General features: G+C 36.3%; 1 protein-coding gene across 1 annotated transcript in view; it reads left to right on the forward strand.

The window, feature by feature from the left end:
* Positions 1–2,345: 2,345 nt before the first annotated feature.
* The window catches only part of LOC107597894 (focadhesin), a 47,474-nt gene continuing 25,623 nt past the window's right edge, over positions 2,346–24,196 (forward strand). The window contains exons 1-10 of the mRNA XM_016289098.1: positions 2,346–2,431; positions 2,673–2,747; positions 5,050–5,204; positions 8,521–8,619; positions 12,320–12,421; positions 12,708–12,933; positions 13,989–14,195; positions 14,547–14,634; positions 15,525–15,715; positions 15,798–16,058. Of these exons, the coding sequence (XP_016144584.1) occupies positions 2,375–2,431; positions 2,673–2,747; positions 5,050–5,204; positions 8,521–8,619; positions 12,320–12,421; positions 12,708–12,933; positions 13,989–14,195; positions 14,547–14,634; positions 15,525–15,715; positions 15,798–16,058 (1,461 nt within the window). The 5' untranslated portion in view covers positions 2,346–2,374. The remainder of the gene's footprint in view (positions 2,432–2,672; positions 2,748–5,049; positions 5,205–8,520; positions 8,620–12,319; positions 12,422–12,707; positions 12,934–13,988; positions 14,196–14,546; positions 14,635–15,524; positions 15,716–15,797; positions 16,059–24,196) is intronic.

Below are 24,196 nucleotides of genomic sequence, written 5' to 3' on the forward strand. Positions count from 1 at the left end.
CCAACTTAGAAAATACCTTAGTACGTGTCCAGAAACCGTGGTACAGTATTACTGTGGCGCATGTCCATTGTGTTAGTACCATAGTATCATTACAAAACAGACGTATACCAGCTAACTTAGTCTAGCCAGTCAAACTCAGCATCACTTAAACAATGATGCATTATTGTGGACACACAAGCAGTGCAGAGCAAGCAGTAAAGAGCTGAAGCCTTTGTGCATGTGGACAAGTTTAGCCATAGGCTGGAAATCCCTGGAATATTTTCAATTCTCTGCTTTGCTGACAAAAGTGTGTAAAAATGATCTGATAAAACAAACAACTAGTTTGTCAACATGTACACACAAACCTCCACCTACAAGAATGATGAAAATGTGAGTCAAACATGACTAAATATTGTTTTATAACATCTTACGGCATTTTCTTTATGCGTTGTCCACCACCTGTCCTTACTGAATGCAAATAAATCTCAAGTTTAAACTAATAACTCTCAGACATTTTAACATTTTATTTCAAAATATCACCCTTTTGCAAAATTACAATCTGCAGCAACATAGAAATCCACTTTTTTTTTAGTTGAATTAAAGTAGCACTCGGACGTGTAGCATTTAGGCTTGTATTGTTTTGACATAAACTGTCTTAAGGCAATGAATTTCAAATCTTACCTGATTTGCCCAAGCCACTCTTTGCTGTCAGTAGCGCTGCTGTAGTGAAACTGTCACGGTGTATGGCAACACAGCAGGTATTTCATCACACACACACACACACGCAGTGTTTCCCTGTCAGATATCGGTCCCAGGAGGGGTGGGGCAGCATTTTAGAGCTTGCATTGTCTGTCTTTCTCCCATGTGCCGTGGTCTAAACCTGAATCTCCAGTGGCCATCAGCTAGTGTCAGTCAAATCAGCGGCTGGTAATCCCATTACCCTACACTGGGAGTCCATATGAGACAACATATGAGATGGCAGAGTCGGCGGTCCGCAACTGGACGGACATTGAAGCTTTGGCAAAAGTCACTTGTGAATAATGCATCCCATTGATGTGGTCGCCAGTGCCATCTGTCAGATGGTTGTGTCTTCTGAGTTTAGATGCGAGCAGCAGACTATATGTCTCGAGCCTTTATTTAATTTCACCTTAGATTACATCCGTTTGAAGTGGTGTTGGGTTATTCTTATTTCGGTCTAATAGTATCGCCCTGAAGGCGAAGTTTTTGTCCCGTTGCACCTGTTTGGCGTGTTTGAGCCCATGACACCTGTGATCTGAGTGATAAGGCGTTAACATGAGGTGGATGCACAGCTGTTTTTGAACAGATGATGTCAGTTTGCATGTCAGTTTCTTCATTTCAGGAAATGAGGGTTGAGTCTAAAAATGTGAAGTAAAGGTCCCATGACTTCATTTGCGGTTTGCATGCCACACATTTAAGAAATCCTGTTCTTTCCAAATCTTTTGAATCTTAATTGAGACATTTACGATGTTACAGTGAAATGATTTTCAAATAAATGCTGTTATTCTGAACTTTCTATTCATCAAAGGATCATGAATAGTTTCATCATGTTTTTAATATTGTTATTAGTAAGAAATGTTTCTTGAGGAGCAAATCAGCGTATTAGAATGATTTCTGAAAGATCATGTGACACTGAAAATAATGGCTGCTAAAAAAAACAGCTTTACCATCAGAGGAATTAAGTCGATTTTAAAATACATCCAAATAGAAAGCTGTTATTCAAAATTGTAATAATATTTCACTTTTTTTGTGTGTTTTTGATGAAATAAATGCAGCCTTTGTGTGCATAAGATACGACTTTCAAAAACAATAGCTTAACGTCTTACAGACTCCAAATTTCTGTACAGTTCAATGAAATGAAAATGGTGTAGAAACAATTTTAACCCAGAAATTGCTTGTGACATTTTACAATACAAATACATAACACATTCAATTAAACCTGAAATTTTAAAGTAAAAAAACTGAAATCGTATTTTCTTGTAAAACCACTTCTTTATTTACAACTTCAAAAAATTATTTTACAGTGCAGTGTACTTATTTTCATTGCTAGTACACATTCCTGGTTTTATTGTATGCCATTTATCAGAAATGATTATTCTGAAGAAATGTTTGGCTTCCTATTTTTTTTCAAAATGGCTACAGCTCTTACCTTTTCAACACCTATTTTTCTGCATCTTGTCATCTTGAGACAATTGTTCCAAGATCCAATCAAGTCCTCTAGGATAAGATTGACTTTGAATTGAATTTCCTGTTTCTCTCAAAAATATGCCTAATTTTGCAAGTAAATATGGCTGGGAATCTATTTTTAAGTTGACTAAATGACCAATTCCATATGTTGTTTGTTTTCAGTATGGGGCATCATTTGTGATTTCTGGAGATGACTGAAACTTTGAAGACCAGGTTTGAGTTCCCCAGCTCCCTCATTCAAGCCCAGGTAAAGCACTCAAGAACAGACTGATGACTTAAGCATTTAGAGGTAAAACAAGGTTCTGATTCCACAGCAATTCAACGAAATGCTTATCTATCCCCACTAAACCTGTCAGTCTTGAAGAAATCCATTCCTGCGAATGTGTACATTTGATTCAATCTTTGGTTTAGTTTGCTCAAGGCATGTGAAGAACCAGATTTTCTGCCTGCTCAGTAAGGAACAGCTTTTTTTGGCTTGTTTATTCTAGGCTGTGAGGACGCTGGTCACTGCAGTGCTGAAAGAGAAAGGCCAAAATGAAAGGATTTGTCAGACCACAGCTAAAGTAAGTTCTGGTGATCTTGCATATGAAGATTATATCGCATCATGGTTAGGACACATAGTTCAAATTAAACGGCCTGTTTTTGGCAGCTGCACCTTTAGGACTTCTATGTCAATGCTCCTTTGACAAGTAAAATTAATAAGAGTGTTTTATCCAGTCACTCAATGCCTAAACAGGCAGTGGTTTGTGTATAAAGGCTTCCAAGGCACAATAATGATCTGAAACAATTTCAAGGGAACTTTAAACATAACCAAGCTAAATGCTTATTTCTTAGTAGAAATGAAGTCACAAGCTAATAAAAATAATTTATTCTAGTGATGCACCGAGTTGAATTTTTTAACAAAACCAAAATTAAAGTTTTAAAATGAATTCATCTTTATTTAATAATCAACACTCAAATCTGACAACCAGCAATCAAACTGAGATGCACATTAAAGGGGTGGTTCAGTGGTTTTTTTCTAGGCTTGATTGTGTTTATGGGGCGCAGTCTAACCTGTGTTAATGCTTCGTTTAAAAAAAAAAAAAAAAGCATTATTTTTCACATAATTTACCTTTATTCCACACTGCTCTGTCCCTTCTCTGAGAAACACGCTGATCATTTCCTTCTTTTATGAAGCCCCTCCCTCAGAAATAGACGATGGACTCTGATTGGTTAGCTAGCCCAGTGTGTTGTGATTGGTTAAACCGCCTCTAGTGCGCGTCAAAACGTCCCGCCCCTCACCTCAGCGGCATGTGCTCCGGTTGTATTGTAAACAAGGCGTCGTTAATATCGCTTATCTGTTTGAGCCCGATTGAGAAGCAGAGGATATTATTGAAGAGGATCGTGCAGAACCTGTGCAAGCACGGCTTTTAATGGTAGGCCTATGTTTTTTTGTTTGTTGTTGACTTGTTGTCTCATACTTTTAGATACGCTGTTATTTGTAAATGCTACTGCTTATTTTAGCTTTTAATATACGGTTTTATCCTGATTAAAGCTTTAATACAGTATGGCAACTGCACGCCCGTCCATGTTTAATCATATATGAATAGATTTTTACGTGCACCTTTAGTTTTCTCTTCCTCTTCTCTAAAGCAGCGCAGCATGGTCTCGCCCCCTTTACTGCCATTTCCCGAGGGCGGGGTTTATCTGGGTTTGTGATGTCACGAACCCGGGAAGTAACTTGTTGTAGTCCCTACCAGCCATTTTTGTAGGCATTAAACTGCCAGAATTTTAAAAGATGATATCTCCGTTTGCATTGATCTTTCAGCTTCTTAACTTTGCAGATATTGTTTATGCTCAAACAGCAACATTACACACTAACTAACGTAAAAAATGTGAAATCGCAAAGAACCGCCCCTTTAACGTTTAAATACACATAAGGCAGTTTTTATATAAACTTTTCAATTATACAATTGTGTTTCTAGACATGGTTTCATATCAAAAGTAACAAAGTACCAAGTTCATTGCGATTATTGGATGGTAAAAAATAAAATGTTTAGTGGAGACATGTACATGTAAATGTGGGCTGTGATGTGTTGGATTTTGTTTGGATTCAAAAGAATGACTTGCAAAGATACATAACAGCTACAAGTGTATGCACTACTTGTAGCACTATATAGGATAAATCACTATACAGGATTTACCCTATTATACTTTATCGACACAAATTGATAGGTGAAACAACAAACAGCCACCCACAAATAGTCTATAAACAAAGCTTCAGGCTGTCTTTGAGTTCACATGAACAACGGTTAAAGTTACTCATCGTCAGGCTACAGAAGAATACCATAATTCCTACATTCAATTAGGCCTAAGACACCGAGAGTCACGCAGCCCTATAACACCCCAGCCACAATACATAATTGCGAATAACATGCCTTACCTTAACACAGAATCGCCCACAGAGTCCAACGTTTATATTTTTTCTACGAACCTTTAAGTTAACATGTACTAAACATGAGTGGAATTTGCACCGTAGCGCCCCCACACCTTGATGCTCATGACAAGAATAGCATGTATAGTTATCTTTATTGACGTGAATTAGGTTTAAATCGCCGTCATGCATGAATGAATGAATGATATTTTTGCAATTTTACACATAATAATCCACGATGATCACGTTACACAAAACTGAAATTGCACGTCAAAATAACACATTGTCAATATTTTTTGAGACCCCCAAAATTTCACAAATCACGTTTTCAGGGGAGCCCATGTCTTATTAAGGGGAGCCGAGGTCCCCGGTAGTTCGCACCCTGCTCTCACTTATATATTTTTGCTCATGTAGAATGTTTTGCATGTTGAACGTGTGTTTTATATGAACAGGGTCAAGCGCTGGAGTCTCTGTGGGAGCAGTGCAGCAGTGACAGTACCGTCGTCCGCTCGGCCTGCTGTGACGTTCTGGTGCTACTCGTAGAACAGGGACATGCAGATCTGCTGTATGTGCTCAACACCACCCTTAACCTCCTGCCCTCGGCACGGTATGCTTCTGTCACGCACCTGGCTCTCACAGACTGATGCAGATTGTTATGCCTTGTCATCCCCAATTTAAAAACCTCCATGTGAGCTGCATGGGCTGAGAAACTGACTCAATTATCTTGTTTCTTTAACACATTTAAGCCCATATTATAGTGTCAAAGGTGGCTCTAGATGCATTTTCAAATGGAATTTGTTTTTGTGAAACCGTGGCACACCCTTCACACCCTGTCAAGCCTTGATGGGACCTTATCAGCATCCTCAGGCACTGACCTCTCCCTTTTTTAACTCTGGAATTAGTCTTTGTTTAAATTAAAAACATTAGGGCATCAAGTGATGTGTACATTTGATGTTAAAATACTGTCTTCTATCCCAGTTCAGTATGCAAAGAAAACGACTGGTAAGCATGTTGTAGAATGCATTTATATTTCCCAGAAGAGTTTTAATATGTGGCTCTGTACATTCATACAGTACATGTATTAGAGAACTGTAATTATACCTGCCATTTTTGAAAAACATACCAGAAAATGTGGTTTGCTATTAAATTAAAACATAAACAGCACAGACGAACAAATAGGTATTTTTGGTTTGACTGATGTTTTAAAGCATTTATACATTCAAACTCATACTGTATATTTGAAGTCGTAAAAATGGTAGGTGATTATTGTGTTAATCACATGGAGGTGGGCAAATTGTCAACAACTGAAGCTCTGGTTTTGTAGATGTGATGCAAATTACAACAGAAGAGGATTAAAAAAAAACATTGTGTTCCCAAGAAATGATTTTGAAATGAGAAAAGAAGCAGTTCTCTTTCCTGTGTTCCTATACAGTACTCTTCAATAGTTTGGGGCAGTTAGAATTATTATTTTTTTTGAAAGGCGTCTTTTATGCTTATCAATGCTGATATTATTTGATCAAGAATACAGTTAAAAAGGGATATTGTGAAATATTATTACAATTTAAAATACATATTTTCTGTTTTAATATATTGAAAAATGTAATTTATTCCACTGATGACCAAGCTGATTTTTCAGCAACCATTACTCCAGTCTTCAGTGTCACATGATCCTTCAGAAACCATTCTAATATGCTGATTTGATGCTCAAAAATCATGTATTATTATTATTATTATCATCAATGTTAAAAAATGCTGGTTAATATTTTTGAGGAAATACATGTACTGTGATACACCTGTTTACAGGATTCTTTAATGAATAGAAAGTTCCAAAGAACAACATTTATATAAAATAGAAATCTTTTGTAACACTAAAATGCTTTTAAAACATATTTTTTCTACACTGCAATACTTCTACTCCTGTGAGAAACATGTTTTATTTTGTTGATACTTTTGAAAAGGCTTTTAATCAGGCAAATCCAAATTTAGTTTTAAGTTGTTGTTGTGGTTGTTGTTTTTTTTAGAAAAAAATTATCTTAAACATCTTATTTAGTTTTAATTTTGAATAACTAAAACCCGGCTCTCACCATTAACATAGCCATAGAAGCAGATATGATGTTGAAAAAGGAAAGAAAAAAATGTCTTTACTGGCACTTTTGGTCATGAAAATGCATCCTTCTTGAATAAAGGTATTAATTTCTTTAAAAAAAAAAAACATACTGACCACAAACTTGGTGTATTTGCGACTTGCTGTTAGAAAACAGCTGGTATTTATAATTTAAACCAAGTGTATATTCTCTGCAGTTTAAATGCTTATATCAAAGTTTGGGGATGCACTACCATATAAATGGCCACAAAAAACATTTTTGATTTCACCTGCTCTTTAAAACAGTTGTTTTGTAAAGATACGTCTGTGCCTGTCTGACCCAGTTGTATATTAGTCAATCAATTGTTTAGCACTAGGAGCAAGTGGCTTTGTTTAATTGGCCTATTAATTGATTAAAATGATTCTTTTTTTGTAAATCTAACAGACCACATCCATCTGATGCTTTTAAAACATATTTTTTCTACACTGCAATACTTCTACTCCTGTGAGAAAAATGTTTTATTTTGTTGATACTTTTGAAAAGGCTTTTAATCAGGCAAATCCAAATTTAGTTTTAAGTTGTTGTTGTGGTTGTTGTTTTTTTTTAGAAAAAAATTATCTTAAACATCTTATTTAGTTTTAATTTTGAATAACTAAAACCAATGACCTCAGCATTATTATATTTTTTAACCTTTTATGCTGCTTTTATTGATAAGAGAATATAGAGAAGACGTGAATTATTAATAACTGCTTTAACTCTTGACTTGCCTGTGTGAGAACCAGCAGCTTTGACAATAAATTCAGCATTATGTAGATTTAATTTAGAGCTCATTAAGCACTAATGCCACATTTATTTTCAGCCATGGGCTGTTCTTTCATGCACATTGTCCCAAATAATCCAGCAATAATTTGGTACAGTACATAAGCTGATTGAAATGTAGAAAACTGGAACGTTATGGCTTTGCTATGCGCAGTGCGTACAAGGTTCACGAAAGAGCCTAGATGAAAGCTGGTAAGATGAATTTCCTTTCACTGTGGAGTTATGTTTTCCCTCCTGGTAAAATATACAGTAATCAAACCCATAGGAGCGGAGAAACGTACAGTCAGACTTGAGAGAGCCGGGAAGGAGGGATGAAAGAAAACACAGCACATGTTGTCACGCAGAGGTGATTTATAATGTATGAGAAACACTCCACCTGTATTCTCGTTAGGGAATGAGAGCTTTGTATCTTGCATCCCAATATGTCATTGGCTAAATTTTTTGAGTAGCGTACTACTAGGACTATTTCTGCTGTATATAGTACGTAAACTGTGCAAAGTATGATTTTAAGAACCAAATGACCTTTTACATTGGCTAAAATGTGCAACATATAACCAGTGAATCCTACAATGTAATGCTTTGACTTGACCTTTTGACCTATGTTTGTTAAAAAAATCCCAGAAGTAACATCAAAAATCATTTTAACATAATTATATATTGATTATTTGTTCAGATTGCTAAGATTAAGACATTTTTATGCAATATTGGGTTAAAAGAAACACTATTGCATACTATTGTTTGGATCAGTATTCAGTAGTACACTTGCATTCTATTGCAAACATGACCACATACTCAAATATAGCTGTCTTTCAATAAACAGATGCTATGCTGTTTGTCATTTTAAAAATGAAAACATTTGTTAAATTGGATCTTACTTTAGGTTGAATATTTGCAATTATTTTTGGTTTTGAAATCGAGCTTCATTTTGTTTGAACAGATTGTATGCGCTTCAGTGATGGATTGTGGTTTTTCTTGGGTAGTATCTGCTGATGTTGACTGTTTAGTTTCTTGCCTGGGCAGGAATGTTCAAGGGCTGATCAAAGTGGTCGGGAGGCTGCTACAGATCCAGGCAAGTCAGCGGGATAACGGAGCAAGCTTCACCTGTCCATATTCAATTAGGTGAGTGCCTTTTCCAAGTGCGACAGTTGCTGCCAGTTTTTTTTCTCAAAACTCTCACCCTTGCCCATGTCTAGACATATTGGATTTTAAACATACAAAATGATTTGCTATGGGCAACAGAATATGATGTAACACTACTCTTTTAAATATACAGTATGTAAATGACAAATTTCCAAATAAAGACCTCTTAGGTTGAACTACCATTAAAAAGTTTGGGGTTTGTAAGATTTTATCAAATGTTTTATTTCATTCATTATTTAGTTTCACCACTGCTGCATTTATTTAATCAAAATACAGTAAAATATTAATATTGTGAGATGTTATAATAAATTAAAAGAACTGTTTTCTAATGCAATATATTATAAAATGTAATTTAATCCTGTGACAGCAAAGCTGAATTTTTTATTTTTTATTTTTTGTTATGCTGCTTAATGTTTTTCTGGTAACCAGGATACATTTTTTAGGATTCTTTAATGAATAGAAAGTTCAAAATAACACCATAGAGATTTTGTGACATTAATAAATGTCTGTACTGTCACTTTTGATAAATTTAATACATCCTTCCTGAATAAAAGTAATAATTCATTTTTTTTTTCCTGATCCCAAACTTTTTATGGAAATGTATCTATCACAATGAGGTTATGTGAACTCTGAGAAAACACCTTTAAGAAACCAAGGTTTTGTTCACATTTGAAGATTTCTAGAACCAGTTTGCACTTTCTGACCATTACTTACAGGTTCCATATGGACTTTCATCATGCATGTGTTTTTTGTTTGTTTGTTTATTTATGTGAATTAATCCTGGTTTATATGACCTCTCATGATGAGTTACTTTATAATGAATCAAATTACTCTGCATGTTATTTTTCTCCTTCTCTGTCGAGTTCCTCCCTGGTGTGAAGATGAATGGGTGGAGGGCTCTGTGCTGGCCTGGGATTGGTGCTTGGCCTTTAGCACGGGTGGGCACTGAGGGAGGGCTTGAGGATTAATGGAAGATGCCCACTGGTGCTCATTGTGTCCGTCTGCTCGATGGCTCCTCTGCAATCTGCTCTGGGGTCACAAAGCCACTTACTGTAGATATCCAACAGAAGCAGTGAGGGTTAGGGTGGGGTTGTGTAGAGATTGTAGAAGAATAAATCAACAAGAAAAAAAGACATAGATGAAAAGCTCAAACTATAAATATTGTTTATTTGTCTTGGGCACAGTATTCCCTAGGTGCCTGCTATACAAAACTCTGCTATTTTTTAACAGTCTTTTATGCTCACCAAGGCTGCACTTATTTGATCAAGCATACAGTAAAAACAGAAATATTGTACAATATTAATTATTATATAAAATAACTGTTTCTATTGTAATATATTTTTAAAATGCAAAGCTGAATTTTCAGAATCATTACTCCAGTCTTCAGTGTCACATGATCCTTCAGAAATCATTCTAATATGCTGATTTGGTGCTTATAAAATGATATTATTATCAGTGTTGACCATTGTGCTGCTTAATTTTGTGTTACATTTTTTCAGGATTTTTGATGAACAGAAAGTTCAAAAGAACAGCATTTATTTTAAGGATTTTTTTTTGTAAAGTTTTGATAAATTTGATGCATCCTTACTGAATCAAAGTATTAATTTCTTTAAAAATAAATGTACTGACCCCAAAAGTTTGAACAGCAGTGTATAATCTTTTTTTCTTTTTGACTGAAACTCAGTATATCACAATCAGATGCTAAGTAATTTGTTAGACTGATTTAAATCAGTAATCTGGGAGGCTGAGAGCATGTTTGACCAACTCATTAAAATAACTGAAAAAATAACCAATTGTTTGTGAACCGAAATGCACTGAGTGGTCATATAGTACTGTGTGTATGTTCCATTTTTTCTTTGTTTTTGTCCAGCAAAGGCACAAAAGAAGGATGTGTTGTCTATTATTTTATTTTTTATATTAATTTATCCTATTCCTTCCCCTTCAGAGTGCAAACTCGCAACTCAGGAAAATATAATAAATCGAACACATTTTATTCACTATGGTGCTGTATATTCAGTCCAACTTCTGTAGACTCAAACTTTCAAATTCTCCTTGACTGCTGAAGTTTTAAACATGGTTAAGGAGTCTCGCTCTAAACTTTCAGTTCAGATAAGTGAGATGGAGGTCAATGTGTCAGCCAGCCATTGTCTGGCAGATAATGTTGTGGCTGTCTGCCGAAAACCGCCTCTGATGGATGAACCCTGATAAAGTGATGGCTGCACCAGTTGGCCGGGGAACAAGAAGAGATAGATGAGCAAATGTTTGAACTGTAGGATGTCTGTGGAGGGAGTGGAGAGCTTTGGTGCAGCCCTAACATCTGGCTGGAGGTGACCCAGACCATAAATTTAAGTGCTGAAAGACTGTTTACCATGTAGAGGATCTTCAAGGTAGCTTTATAAAATATGTTCCTGTCCGACCTAGTGCCAAAAGCACACACAAACACCATGATCAGGGATTTGGATGAGTTCATTAATCTTGGATAAAAGGGAATGTATGTTTGTTAATAAAAGGGCCTTCATTTGTATGCTTTGTTTTATTTTTGTAATATTTTTTATATTAATTTATCCTATTCCTTCCCCTTCAGAGTGCAAACTCGCAACTCAGGAAAATATAATAAATCAAACACATTTTATTCACTATGGTGCTGTATATTCAGTCCAACTTCTGTAGACTCAAACTTTCAAATTCTCCTTGACTGCTGAAGTTTTAAACATGGTTAAGGAGTCTCGCTCTAAACTTTCAGTTCAGATAAGTGAGATGGAGGTCAATGTGTCAGCCAGCCATTGTCTGGCAGATAATGTTGTGGCTGTCTGCCGAAAACCGCCTCTGATGGATGAACCCTGATAAAGTGATGGCTGCACCAGTTGGCCGGGGAACAAGAAGAGATAGATGAGCAAATGTTTGAACTGTAGGATGTCTGTGGAGGGAGTGGAGAGCTTTGGTGCAGCCCTAACATCTGGCTGGAGGTGACCCAGACCATAAATTTAAGTGCTGAAAGACTGTTTACCATGTAGAGGATCTTCAAGGTAGCTTTATAAAATATGTTCCTGTCCGACCTAGTGCCAAAAGCACACACAAACACCATGATCAGGGATTTGGATGAGTTCATTAATCTTGGATAAAAGGGAATGTATGTTTGTTAATAAAAGGGCCTTCATTTGTATGTTAGCATTAAGGTTAGACATTAATCACCAGCATAGAATAAGAGGGAAAAGACATCCAAGCTCAAAACTGCAATAAGGAGGCTGATGCATTAAAGCAATAGTTGAAAATTTGCAGAAAATGTACTCACCCTCAGGCCATCCAAGATGTAGTTGATTTTGTCTCTAAATTTAGCATTACATCACTTGATCGCCAATGGATCCTCTGCAGTGAATGGGTACCGTCAGAATGAGAGTCCAAACAGCTGATAAAAACATCACAGTAATCCACAATTAAACTGCTCCTGGCCAAAATACAAGTCCATAATAACACTTCCTACAGCTGTTTTGACTCTCCCTTCTGACGGCACCCATTTACTGTAGAAGATCCATTTGTAAGCATTTCTCTGAATCTGTTCTCTCCAAAACCTTCACTCTTTCTGTTCCTCTCTTCTGGAATGAGCTGCCAACATCCACCCGAAATGCCTTGACCACAATTCACAAGTACTGACGTTTAATTATGTGCTTGATTTTCTTAGGACCTTCCCTCACCCCTACATCACAGTTCTGGAAAATCGTCCCGACTGCTGGCCCGCTCTGCTCCAAGAAATTGATGACTTCCTTCAGCTGGCTACAGACAAGTATGAAATCTCATTTAAGTCTATTATCAACCTCAACCAAGTGCTATATAAAATGTGACCCTGGACCACAAAACCAGTCATAAGGGTCAATTTCTCATAATTGAGATTTATACATCATCTCAGTATAAGGGTCACAAATGTCAATGAGGTAGACCATGTTTCTGGCCTTCTGTATCTCCTTTGCTATTGAAGCTTTCTAAAATTTTTAATAACAGGACAGATTGAAAATGATTTCTTTTTAAACCTTTACAAGTTAAATTATGTCTATATTGTGTGATTTCTTTAGAGATGAGCCAGTATATGTGGAAATGTTGGTACCTTTTCTTCGTTACCTGTACTGTGAGCCCCAGAGGTTGTCAGAAAATGCCCTGCTCAGACACAGCCTCCTCAGGGTCCTGCTGCTGCCACGAGGGACTCCTGAGCCAGACAGCCTGCAGGAAAAGAGGGCATCTGGCACTAGGGTGGTCCGTGGGTTAATACGCAGCCTCTTTGACCTGCTTCCATACATGCTGGTAAGCTGGCAGATGATTTCTGATGTGCTTAACTGAAGTAGCTCTATAGCGCTATGTGGCTTAGTCCCGTAACTGAAGGTTTTATATTACCCGTGTAAATTCCCCATGGTGCATAGCTCTACTTTATGATTTAACAAAAGGCCTTAAAGGTTTCATACATTACCAATTAAAAGTTGTTGGTTTTTTTTTTAACCGATTGATCGATTGAACTGAGGGTGACTTTATAGACATTTATAAAGTTACAAAAGATGTCTATTTCAAATAAATGTTGTTGATTTGAATTTTATTCAACAAAGAATCCTGAAAAAACATGCATCACAGTTTCCACAAAAATATTTACAATTGTTTTTAACAATTCAGCACCAAAATCGGCACATTAGAATGATTTCTGAAGGATCATGACACTGAAGACTTGAGTAATGATGCTGAAAATTCTGCTTTGCATCACAAGAATAAATTACATTAAAAAATTTTTTTATTTATTTTAAATTGTAATAATATTTCATTATTTATATTGTATTTTTGAACAAATGAATGCAACCCTGGTGAGCATTTTGAAAACATAAAAAAATCTAACTTTTTAACAGTAGTATAGGTGATATGGAGCAATATGGGGTCAGTAAATAATAACAGAACGTTCATTTTTGGCTGAACTGTCCTTTCAAACATTTTTACCACACATTTGTTCACACACTGTACCCAATATGCATTCAGTGTGTCATCGTCCTGTGATCCATCAGGTGGACAGTGTGACAGCAGTGGTTGAGTTCAGCTCATTAAAAAATTTTTTTTATTTATTTTAAATTGTAATAATATTTCATTATTTATATTGTATTTTTGAACAAATGAATGCAACCCTGGTGAGCATTTTGAAAACATAAAAAAATCTAACTTTTTAACAGTAGTATAGGTGATATGGAGCAATATGGGGTCAGTAAATAATAACAGAACGTTCATTTTTGGCTGAACTGTCCTTTCAAACATTTTTACCACACATTTGTTCACACACTGTACCCAATATGCATTCAGTGTGTCATCGTCCTGTGATCCATCAGGTGGACAGTGTGACAGCAGTGGTTGAGTTCAGCTCATTTGCTGAATCTCTGACGTCGGCTCTGCTCACCGATCCAGGCTTCTGGAGAAAGGAACTGACCGAGCTGGCTCTTCAGCTTCTGTGTGCCTGTCAGCTCAGTGTTCATCTAGGAGGAGAACCGATGTCTCTCCTTCACACACTCCAACAGATAATACCCGCACATGCAGAGGTGAATGCACACATTACAGTGTTATTTTCTGCCTCATTTTATGCATATTATTTAGGTGGAAATGGAAGTATGAGAAACAATAACCTCTATTCAAATCAGTGCCGTTTAATTGCATTCATCCACAAAATGCAGATTCAAAAATGCATTATTTTCAAAGAGAAAATTGCAAGATTAGTATTATTTTTTTATTGCTGCAGTCTCAGTGTGATCTCAACAAATCTTCTCCTCTCATCTTTATAATTGTTTTGTTTGCACAACGTTTTCTAGCTCAAAGCGATTTGCATTCAGCTTTCCCTCAGAGGCTCCATCTGTGTCAAGCCGTTTGTCTGATTGTGCTCTATCTAACTGTAGGAACTCCCGTCTGAGCAAGTGATCATAGGAATCTCCCTGCTACTGCTAAGCGCCTCCACCTCTCAACAAACTGCCCTCCTAGAGCTCGGTAAAGCCCCTCTTGCTACAGTGTCTGACTGCATCAAATTGACACAGCTAGCTTAATTTCCACAGAAAATGGTGAAATTATTACAGCCGGTTTTTGCACAGAAATTGTGTTTTTGTTACTTTTTCTTGCTGAGTTTCATGCTGATTGCAACATATACAAATATCACTAAAAAGGTTTCATTTCAGGATAAATTGCATCAGAAAATGATAATGATTTATTTCTAAGGCTCATAACTTGGGATTATGGATTTGAACCTTGAATTATATAGCACTTTATATGACACAGATTGTTTCAAAGCAGCTTTACAATAATAAACAGGAAAATAACAGAATCAATTATTGAACGTTATCAAAAATGAGACAAATTTAAATGCTGTAAAGCAGCTCTAAAAAGACAGTAGTATCAGTTCAGTGTTGATTCAGTTTAATAACTGTTCATCAGGCATAAAACAGTTCAATTTAGCTATATGCAGAAGGCAATAGTGTTGTTTTTCAACTGCGGACAAACCCTTAAACCTATATTTTAAACTTGATATGCCATTTGTCCAGCAGAGTTTGTGCTACAAACATAATTTTAGACCTAAAATTATGTGCTTTATTGGTGTACGGTAAATAATAAAATGAAGAAAAAGGCCTGCTGAACTGTCATGAACTGAATACAGGTCTTTGTAGAGCTTTTGAGAGAAACAATAAAAAAAAAATTCTCGTATTTTGTCATCGAGTCTGTTATTTCTGTGAAGCTCCTTTGAAACAATCTTTGCTATATAAAGCGCTAAATAAATAAAGGTGACTTGATTGACCCTAACATAATGCCTTGCTTGTTTCAAACAAGTTATTGTATTCACTAAGTTAGAGTTGTGAACTATAACTTGTCTTTTTCACTTCTGCCAGCTGTAAAGCTTGTCCCTCCTGAGGTTCCTCCTCCCTGGGGAGCGTCTTTGCTAGTGATGCCCTTGTTACAGGTGCTGTCCTGCTCCAGCCTCATGGAAGCTCTGACAGACTTGCAAACACACACAAAGAACCTTAAACTGGCCAACTCACTGTTGCAAACGATTCAAAGAGAGCCCTCCGATCGAAAAGAGGTACCATAAATAATCAAGCACCCATTCGGAAGAGAGTTTTCAAAGTAGCGTGTGACATTAGGCTTTGCGTTTGCCTCTACAGGGCTCCACACAGCTGAGTTTGCCTCTCAGCACTTGGTACAGCGAGCTCCAAGTGGCCACCAGTGTCCTACACCGAATTTCCGTAGACTCCATGTCTACTGTAGAATGGCTTTACTCCCTGCAGTCATCACTCTCTGTCTGTGAACACGTCCCAGATACTGTTTGTCTCCTGGTGTCCCATGTTATCGTCAGCAGTCACGGGGATCTCTGCAGGTTAGCAATGCACACTGCTGCTGCCATCGCCGAGGCCGATCCTGCTAAGGTAACTTTTGCATCTCAGCGTTTAGTTTAGTTAGTCTGCTGTACTGCAGTTCTGTACTTAGTAGGAGGTTGTGTAGCATAGTGGTTAATGCTTCAGACTGGTAACAGTTGGTAAAAGTTGAATAGTTTAAACTCTTTAATTCACTCACTACTGAGTTCATGGGAAAAGCATTTAACACTTTTTTTCTGTCCCTGCAACTTGATGGAATAGTTCTTTTCTCACCCTGTTTATTCCAAACTGTATGACTTCTTTACTATATATTTTACTACTTACTACTGTACTATACTACTTTACTATTCGTTACTGTTTTGTTCACATAAATTAAAAATAAAAGTGTAAAAATTAAACATAAAATTAAATAAAAAATTTACAACATGATAATGTACATTATAAAAAAATGAGAGATTTATTAAACATTTTAAAGTATTATTTAAATTATTAGTGTTTTTAATGATTGACTTTACATGACCTTTAGATGAATAATAAATAAAAAATATATAATTTTGCTGTAAGATTAAAAAAAAAAAAAAAAGAATACTTTTATTGAGCAAGGAATACATTGTTTGAAAGTGAAGTAAAGACATTCATGATGTTTTGTATTAACTTTCTATTAATCATCAAAGAATCCTTATATATATATATATATATATATATATATATATATATATATATATATGATTTCTGAAGGCTCAAGTGACACTGAAAACTGGAGTAATGATGCTGCCTCACAGGAATAAATTACATTTGAAAATATATTAAAATAGAAAACAGTTATTTGAAATTGCAATAATAGTTCAAAATAGTGTTATTTTTGTTGTATTTTTCAATATTATTCAGACATGGTGAGCATAAGAGATTCAAACTACTAAACGGTGGTGTGTATAAAACGGTATAAATAGACATACTTTACTTCAGACTAAATTCACAGAGATTTTTCAGAAACTGTTGTACAGAATTGTTTTTATGCTCTTGACTTTTTTTGATTGGCCTCCATGTTTTATTCAGGACTGTAAAGGATTTTCACAAAACACAAAGACTTTATAACAGTTCTCTAAGCTGTAATGATGAAAACCACAGTCGTTAGACGTGTTCCTTTTACACATTAAGAGCACCACATTGTTCCATGAACGACAGACATTTAACAAAAAAATAGCACAATTGGAAAAACAATTTTCCCCTCATCTTACGCTTTCATTTCTATCCAGATGTCAGTGTTACTAGGCAACATGCGCAGCCTTAGAAACTGGAGCAGTAATTACTTTTAGCTAAATGCTAAATGAAGGTGTATCATGGTACAGTAGACCTGTACTCCCCACTTACATTCATTACAGAATGCCTAAGGGCTCTCGTGGACAGAAGGTCATTAAGACCAGAACGATTGGCAACCGTGAACATGGGAAGTGTGTGACCTGAGGGAGGATGTGCAGCCCTGCAGGACTGCTGTAATCACACTAACAGGAAGATATTCGAGGAGGAATATGTATCATCTGTCACTGGCTCTATGCCCTTATTAGAGGCCTTGGCTGGATGCTGAGATTCAATCTCTACTGCTTTCCGATTAGGGCTGGCTGATGTATTGAATGCTCACAGTATATTCACAGTGATTCCGCTGCTGATAGAAAATGATTGTGTTGATGTTATAATGTGATGTGCCTTAATTTTGACTATTGAGTTTACTAGAAAACTTGTCATTAGACTAGTTACAGGACCTTTCCTGTGAGAGAGCATTTAGTGGCATCTCTTATTTAAACTTTCAGTAGCAGTGTTGTTGTTGGTAAGTTAAATTCATTTCAGTGAATCAGTTCAAACTTGGCATTTCAATTAAAGGGATAGTTCACCCAAAAATGAAAATTCTGTCATTAATTACTCACCCTCATGTCGTTCCAAACCTCTAAGACCTTTGTTCATCTTCAGAACGCAAATTAACTCTCGGAAGATTTTAGCATGGTGATGGATATGACAATGTTAATGTATTTGGTCTTGGCAGAATAGATCTGCTATGCTGCTGCTGTTGGTTATTGCTGTAGTTGTAGATTATTGCTGCTGCTTCTGCTGCAAGCAAGTACGGGAACTTGCTACTGCCAATGCATACAGTGATACGGTGCTGTGAGTATTTAAGACATACTGCTGCTGCACAAATAGCATATAAAATAGCCCGTAGCAGATCTATACAGGTGGAGCTGGGGAAGGTGGAGGGTTTCAGAGAAACGCACTGCAGGAATCTCAAGTGAATGCTAGCCAGCCATATAAATGCAAGGCAGTAAGCTCATTGGCTGCATATGCAGCATGAACCAATCAGCTTGTGCCAAGTCGTTTAACTCTCTGAATATCATCAGTTACATTAACAACCCGTCAGCGCCATCTAGGGTTTCATGACTGAACTATATATTTTTGATGCATTCCGAGAGCTCTCTGACCCTCCCATAGACAGCAAGGATCCTTACGCGATCAAGGTGCCGCTGACACAGGACGGCATACGTTGTTTACGTATGTGATACTCTCCAAAATGGCGCTATAGGGTGATGCGGAGGAGACGAATTGTTGAATAAAGTCATTATATATTTTTTTCTTTGCGCACAAAAATGAATCTCGTAGCGTCGTATAATTACGGTTGAACCACTGATGTCACATGGATTATTTTACATCTCCTTGCTACATTTCTGAGCCTTGATCGTGTAAGGATTCTTGCTGTCTATGGGAGGGTCAGAGAGCTCTCAGAATTCATCAAAAAATATCTTAATTTGTGTTCTGAAGATGAACGGAGGTCTTACCGGTTTGGAACGACATGAGGGTAAGTAATTAATTACATCATTTTCATTTTTGGGTGAACTATCCCTTTAACTAATTTAATGATTTATTCTCAAAAATGTCCACTGAAATCCCCATGCGACATTTTTTATATTAAATTATTTTGGTCAAATTGCTGTTTTTTATTAACTTGGTGCATATAAATAATAAATCTTCCTTAGGTTTATTTAGTGAAAAGCAGTGAGGAAGGTAGATTTTGTGGGATTCAAAAACATTTTTGAACGAAACTAACTTTTTCAGCAAGAATGCTTTAAATTGATGTAGAATTTTAAAGACATCAATTGATGTCTTTATTTTAAATGCTGTGTTTTAAAACTTTCTATTCATCACAGAATCCTTCAAATGTAGCATGATTTCCACAGTATATTAAAAAGCACAACTGTTTTCAACATTGATAATTTACTATGATTAAAATGATTTCTGAAGGATCTTGTGACACTGAAGACCAAAGTAATGGCTGCTGAAAATCACAGGAATAAATTCACAATATCACTATCTTTAGTGTGTTTTTAATCAAATAAATGCAGCCTTAGTGAGCATTAGAGACGCATTTCAAAAACATTTAAAATATTACCAAAACCAGACTTTTGAACAGTATTTCACTCTCCCCTGTACGTCTTTGTTTTCTATTTTTCCACCCTTTCTTTGGTCCTCACTCATTATTAGGACTGTTAATTGGCTTGCTCTGTGGGTCAGAGGTTGTGCTGGTTTCAGAGGGCTGTGTCTCTCCTCTCAGCTTTCAGGAAGGGTTTTGTAATGGGGATGCTGAGGGGTTAATCTCCAATTAGAGGTTAGAACAACTGCTATGGAGTTCCTTCTCTAAGGGTTAAAAATCTTCTCAAGAGAGCAAAGATCCGGTACTCCTGGTTAGTGAGGGTCTTTTAAGAAGAGGCTTGTCTGGGGAATTGTTTTACAAATCCTAAAGATAAATTAGGAAAGATAGTAGATTTTATGTGATGTATTTTAGAGGCCATTTTTACACATTTATTAGCCTTCTTAGAAACACTTTACTTAAGTCCTGTATACAATGCTTGATCTAATTGGCCACACTAACAAAGGAGTTCTTTCTGGCAACGTGAAAAATATTGCATAATCAAACCTTATTAAGGCTATTAAAGCTAAGCACTATTGAGTGTATCGCTGCACCTGCAGCTGGGGAAATACCAATAAACCCTTGCATTTTAATTATGTAAAATGTTTCTTGTTAAAAGCATGGTGACTTTTGGAGATGTGTAAATATTTTTTAGAATCAAAAGGGTTTTTATTTCTGTATAATGTAATTAGCGTTCTCTAGTTGGTGAATAATTACTTGTGTATGATTATTGTTCTTGTACCCTGTTCATTTCAAACTGTCTTTTCAAGTGAAATTATATTTTATGTAGTTTTCAATACATTGAGAATTGTTGCGGCAAGTAAAGTTTATACAGTGATTGTCTTTACCCGTACATTTAGCCTTAGGTTTTGAGGTAGGTTAATTGCATCTCTGAACTTAATTCCACTTGCATTCATTGGTATAGTTTTATAGTTTTTGTTAATATTTTGAATATGATTTTATTTTTACACTTCAAAATTACACTTTGCCATTTTTTTTATGTTTTTATTTTTATTTTTAAATAGAGTGTTTATATAGTTTTTAGTTTATTTAGTTATAGTTATTTTAGTACCGAACTAAATTTGGAATCTATCTGAAATAAAATGATATATATATATATACAGTATATAGTCACAGTTAGTATTTATTTTATTTTAAGTATTAATCATTTTAGGTTTTGTTAATAATAATAACCGTGCTTGCAACCACTTAACATTACTGAAATTTTAAAGTTCACACATGTGAATGTAAGTTTTCAGAATGAATATATTCTCACAATATTTTATTTATTCAAGGGATTAATTTTTGTATTTATTTGATATTTATTTATTGACATTTATATCTATTTGGCAAATGCTGACTGTTTAAATAGCCTTTACATAGTGGAAGTAGATGCTAAGTGGTGTTTTACAGTCAATAATAATTAGGTTTTCCAGTGTGAGTACAGTGTCTTGAACTGGCAGGCATTGGTCAGGGTCTCGTCTAGATCTGAGCCTCAAGGGGTCTAATCTTGATATGTGCCTCCAGAAGTCTTTCAAAAGAATCCCTGGATGAGTTTGTGTTTTGTTGGTTGCACATTTATGCATAACGCTGGCCTTGTGGGAATGTGAGCTGTTGTGTTTTCCCGAAGCAAAAGACTCATATAAACCAGCAGACCCCTTTAGTCACTGCAAAGCATTTCGTTTGATGCCAAAAACATGAAATGAATTAGCAAAGCAGCTCTTGGGTATGTACTCAGATTTGAGGGCATAGTCCTCAATTCAGGTAGAGAAAGTTTTCAGGTCCTTCATACCTGAAGGTTTTCACCAGTTTGTCACTCTTTACTGCAGCCCCTCAGTTTCTCCTGAAGTCGAGCATACCTTTCATTTATTTCGCTTGAGCTGGGGAAACACTGGCCTTGGGCCAGTCTTTTAGTATTATAGAAGCTTCTGGAGCAGTGTTTATGCTACGGAAAACAGCTTGAGAAAATAAAGAAGGAGAGAAACAGGGTGTTAGTCAGACGGTTGGAGCTCCGGCGTTTCTTTGGTAGCCAGTCATGAGTGATTTTCCTGATTATCTGTTGTTTTAGCCTCTTTATTTTCTTAACTTAGCCGTATTTCTGTGTACATGGTCAACTTTTTTCATTCCACTGATCTGACCTGTCTTTTTTCTTTTTTTGTCTTGTTTTTCTTGCTTGATTTCTTTCTCAACTATTTTGAATGATCAAACTGTAATAAAGCTATTAAAGCTGAGCAACATGAACTTTGTATTGCTACATCTTAAATGAGCGTTCACCCAAAAATGTGAATATGTTGTCACCCTCATTTTGTTCCAAACCCGTATGACTTTCCTTTGTGGAATGTAAAATTAAAATATTTTGAAGAACTGTGTTTTTTGTCATTGGGGTCCAATGTAATTTCATGGATAAAAACAGAAAATTCTTCAGAATATTATTTTTTGTGTCATGCTAAAAAATCAAAGCCACGTTGGTTTGGAACGAAATGAGGATTTTTACTTGCTTTTGCCTTTGTGCTTTCAGTATTGCTTGATTGTTGTCATATCCATCTTTCCGTCTTTCTTGCTGTTTGCAGTTTTCGTATAGTGGTTTTCAAGGGTCTTTGCATTGCATTTGTTTTACATGATTTCATTTTTAATTAAATTCTTTGTAGCACTTTTTGAAAGGATTGGATGTTAAGAATGTCCTGTGAGCGACTGATGATGATTTATTTAATTTCTGTCAGCTTAATTAAAATAAAACTGAGATGATTATGTTTGGCTTTTCTACTGCTGGTAATCAACTGTAACAGCAATGTCTCGACCCCGTTCTTGAATTTTAACATTAACCGTCACTAAGAACAGCTCATATCTTTCTGCAATTCTTTCACAGATTTTGAGATGGTTACTTGTGCATTTATTACATCTGTTACATACATTGCAACTTTTTATAAACTACACTATAAAAAGTTTAAAAAAAAATGTGTAAATTAATTTTAATGCTTGCTTATGCTCACCAAGCCTGAATTGGTGCTTAAGAAACATTTCTTACTATTATTAATGCACAACACAAAGAAATCAATGAAACAACACAACGGAAATAAGCCACAACACAATGAAATTAGCACAGCACAACGAAATCACCACAACACAACGGAAACAAGCCACAACTCAACGAAAGTTGCACAACACAACGAAATCGCCACAACACAACGAAATTAGCACAACAAAACGAAATTGCCGCAACACAACGAAATTAGCACAACACCGTGAAATCGCCCCAACACAACAAAATCGCCACAGCACAGCAAAATTAGCAACAGAAAATTCTTCAGAATATTATTTTTTGTGTCATGCTAAAAAATCAAAGCGGGTAAATTAATTTTAATGCTTGCTTATGCTCACCAAGCCTGAATTGGTGCTTAAGAAACATTTCTTATTATTATTAATGCACAACACAAAGAAATCAATGAAACAACACAACGGAAATAAGCCACAACACAATGAAATTAGCACAGCACAACGAAATCACCACAACACAACGGAAACAAGCCACAACTCAACGAAAGTTGCACAACACAACGAAATCGCCACAACACAACGAAATTAGCACAACAAAACGAAATTGCCGCAACACAACGAAATTAGCACAACACCGTGAAATCGCCCCAACACAACAAAATCGCCACAGCACAGCAAAATTAGCACAACACAGTGGAAACAAACTGCAACTTGTGCACTGTTGAGCAGATTCTTAAAGGGTTAGTTCACCCAAAAATGAAAATTAGCCTGTGATTTACTCACCCTCGAAGCATCCTAGGTGTATATGACTTTCTTCTTTCAGACGAATCCAGTCGGAGTTATATTAAAAGTTGTCCTGGCTATTCCAAGCGTTATCATTGCAGTGGGTGGGTGTTTTTGTTCAACAGTCCAAAAGACATTAAATAAAGACATCCATAATCAAATCTGCCTCACACGGCTCCATGGGGGGAATAAAGGCCTTCTGTAGTGAATCCATGCGTTTTTGTAAGAAAAATATCCACATTTCAAACATAATAAACACTTCTCTCTCACTCTCACTTCATCTAACTGTCATAAGCAAAAGCCGTAAGTGACGAACGCGGAGAGAGAACAAAACAAAATGGCAGTCATGAATTAGAAGTACAAACCGAGGATTTGTAAAGGAAAATGTCAGAGGATTTCGATATAAGCCAAGAGGAGACTGGTTTTCCTTTGCTAAAGTAAGGAAACTTTGCTTCCTTTGCTCCTGTAAACAAACTCGCGACACTAGTCGCGCTGCGCATACATCCTACGTCATCCGCCTGGAACGGCTCCCGCGTATGACAGATAGCGGAAGTGAGAGAAAAGTGTTTTTTACATTTGAAATATGGATATTTTTCTTACAAAAACACATGGATTCGCTACAGGAGACCTTTATTCACGCCCCGGAGCCGTGTAAGGCACGTTTTATTATGGATGCGCACGCTTTATTTGACGTGTTTTGGACTGTTGAACAAAGACACCCGCCCACTGCAATGATAACACTTGGAATAGCCAGGTCATAAGCAAAAGCCGTAAGTGACGAACGCGGAGAGAGAACAAAACAAAATGGCAGTCATGAATTAGAAGTACAAACCGAGGATTTGTAAAGGAAAATGTCAGAGGATTTCGATATAAGCCAAGAGGAGACTGGTTTTCCTTTGCTAAAGTAAGGAAACTTTGCTTCCTTTGCTCCTGTAAACAAACTCGCTACACTAGTCGCGCT

This window comes from Sinocyclocheilus grahami, unplaced genomic scaffold (genome assembly GCF_001515645.1).
Source record: "Sinocyclocheilus grahami isolate Dianchi unplaced genomic scaffold, SAMN03320097.WGS_v1.1 scaffold240.1, whole genome shotgun sequence".
Taxonomy (NCBI): domain Eukaryota; kingdom Metazoa; phylum Chordata; class Actinopteri; order Cypriniformes; family Cyprinidae; genus Sinocyclocheilus; species Sinocyclocheilus grahami.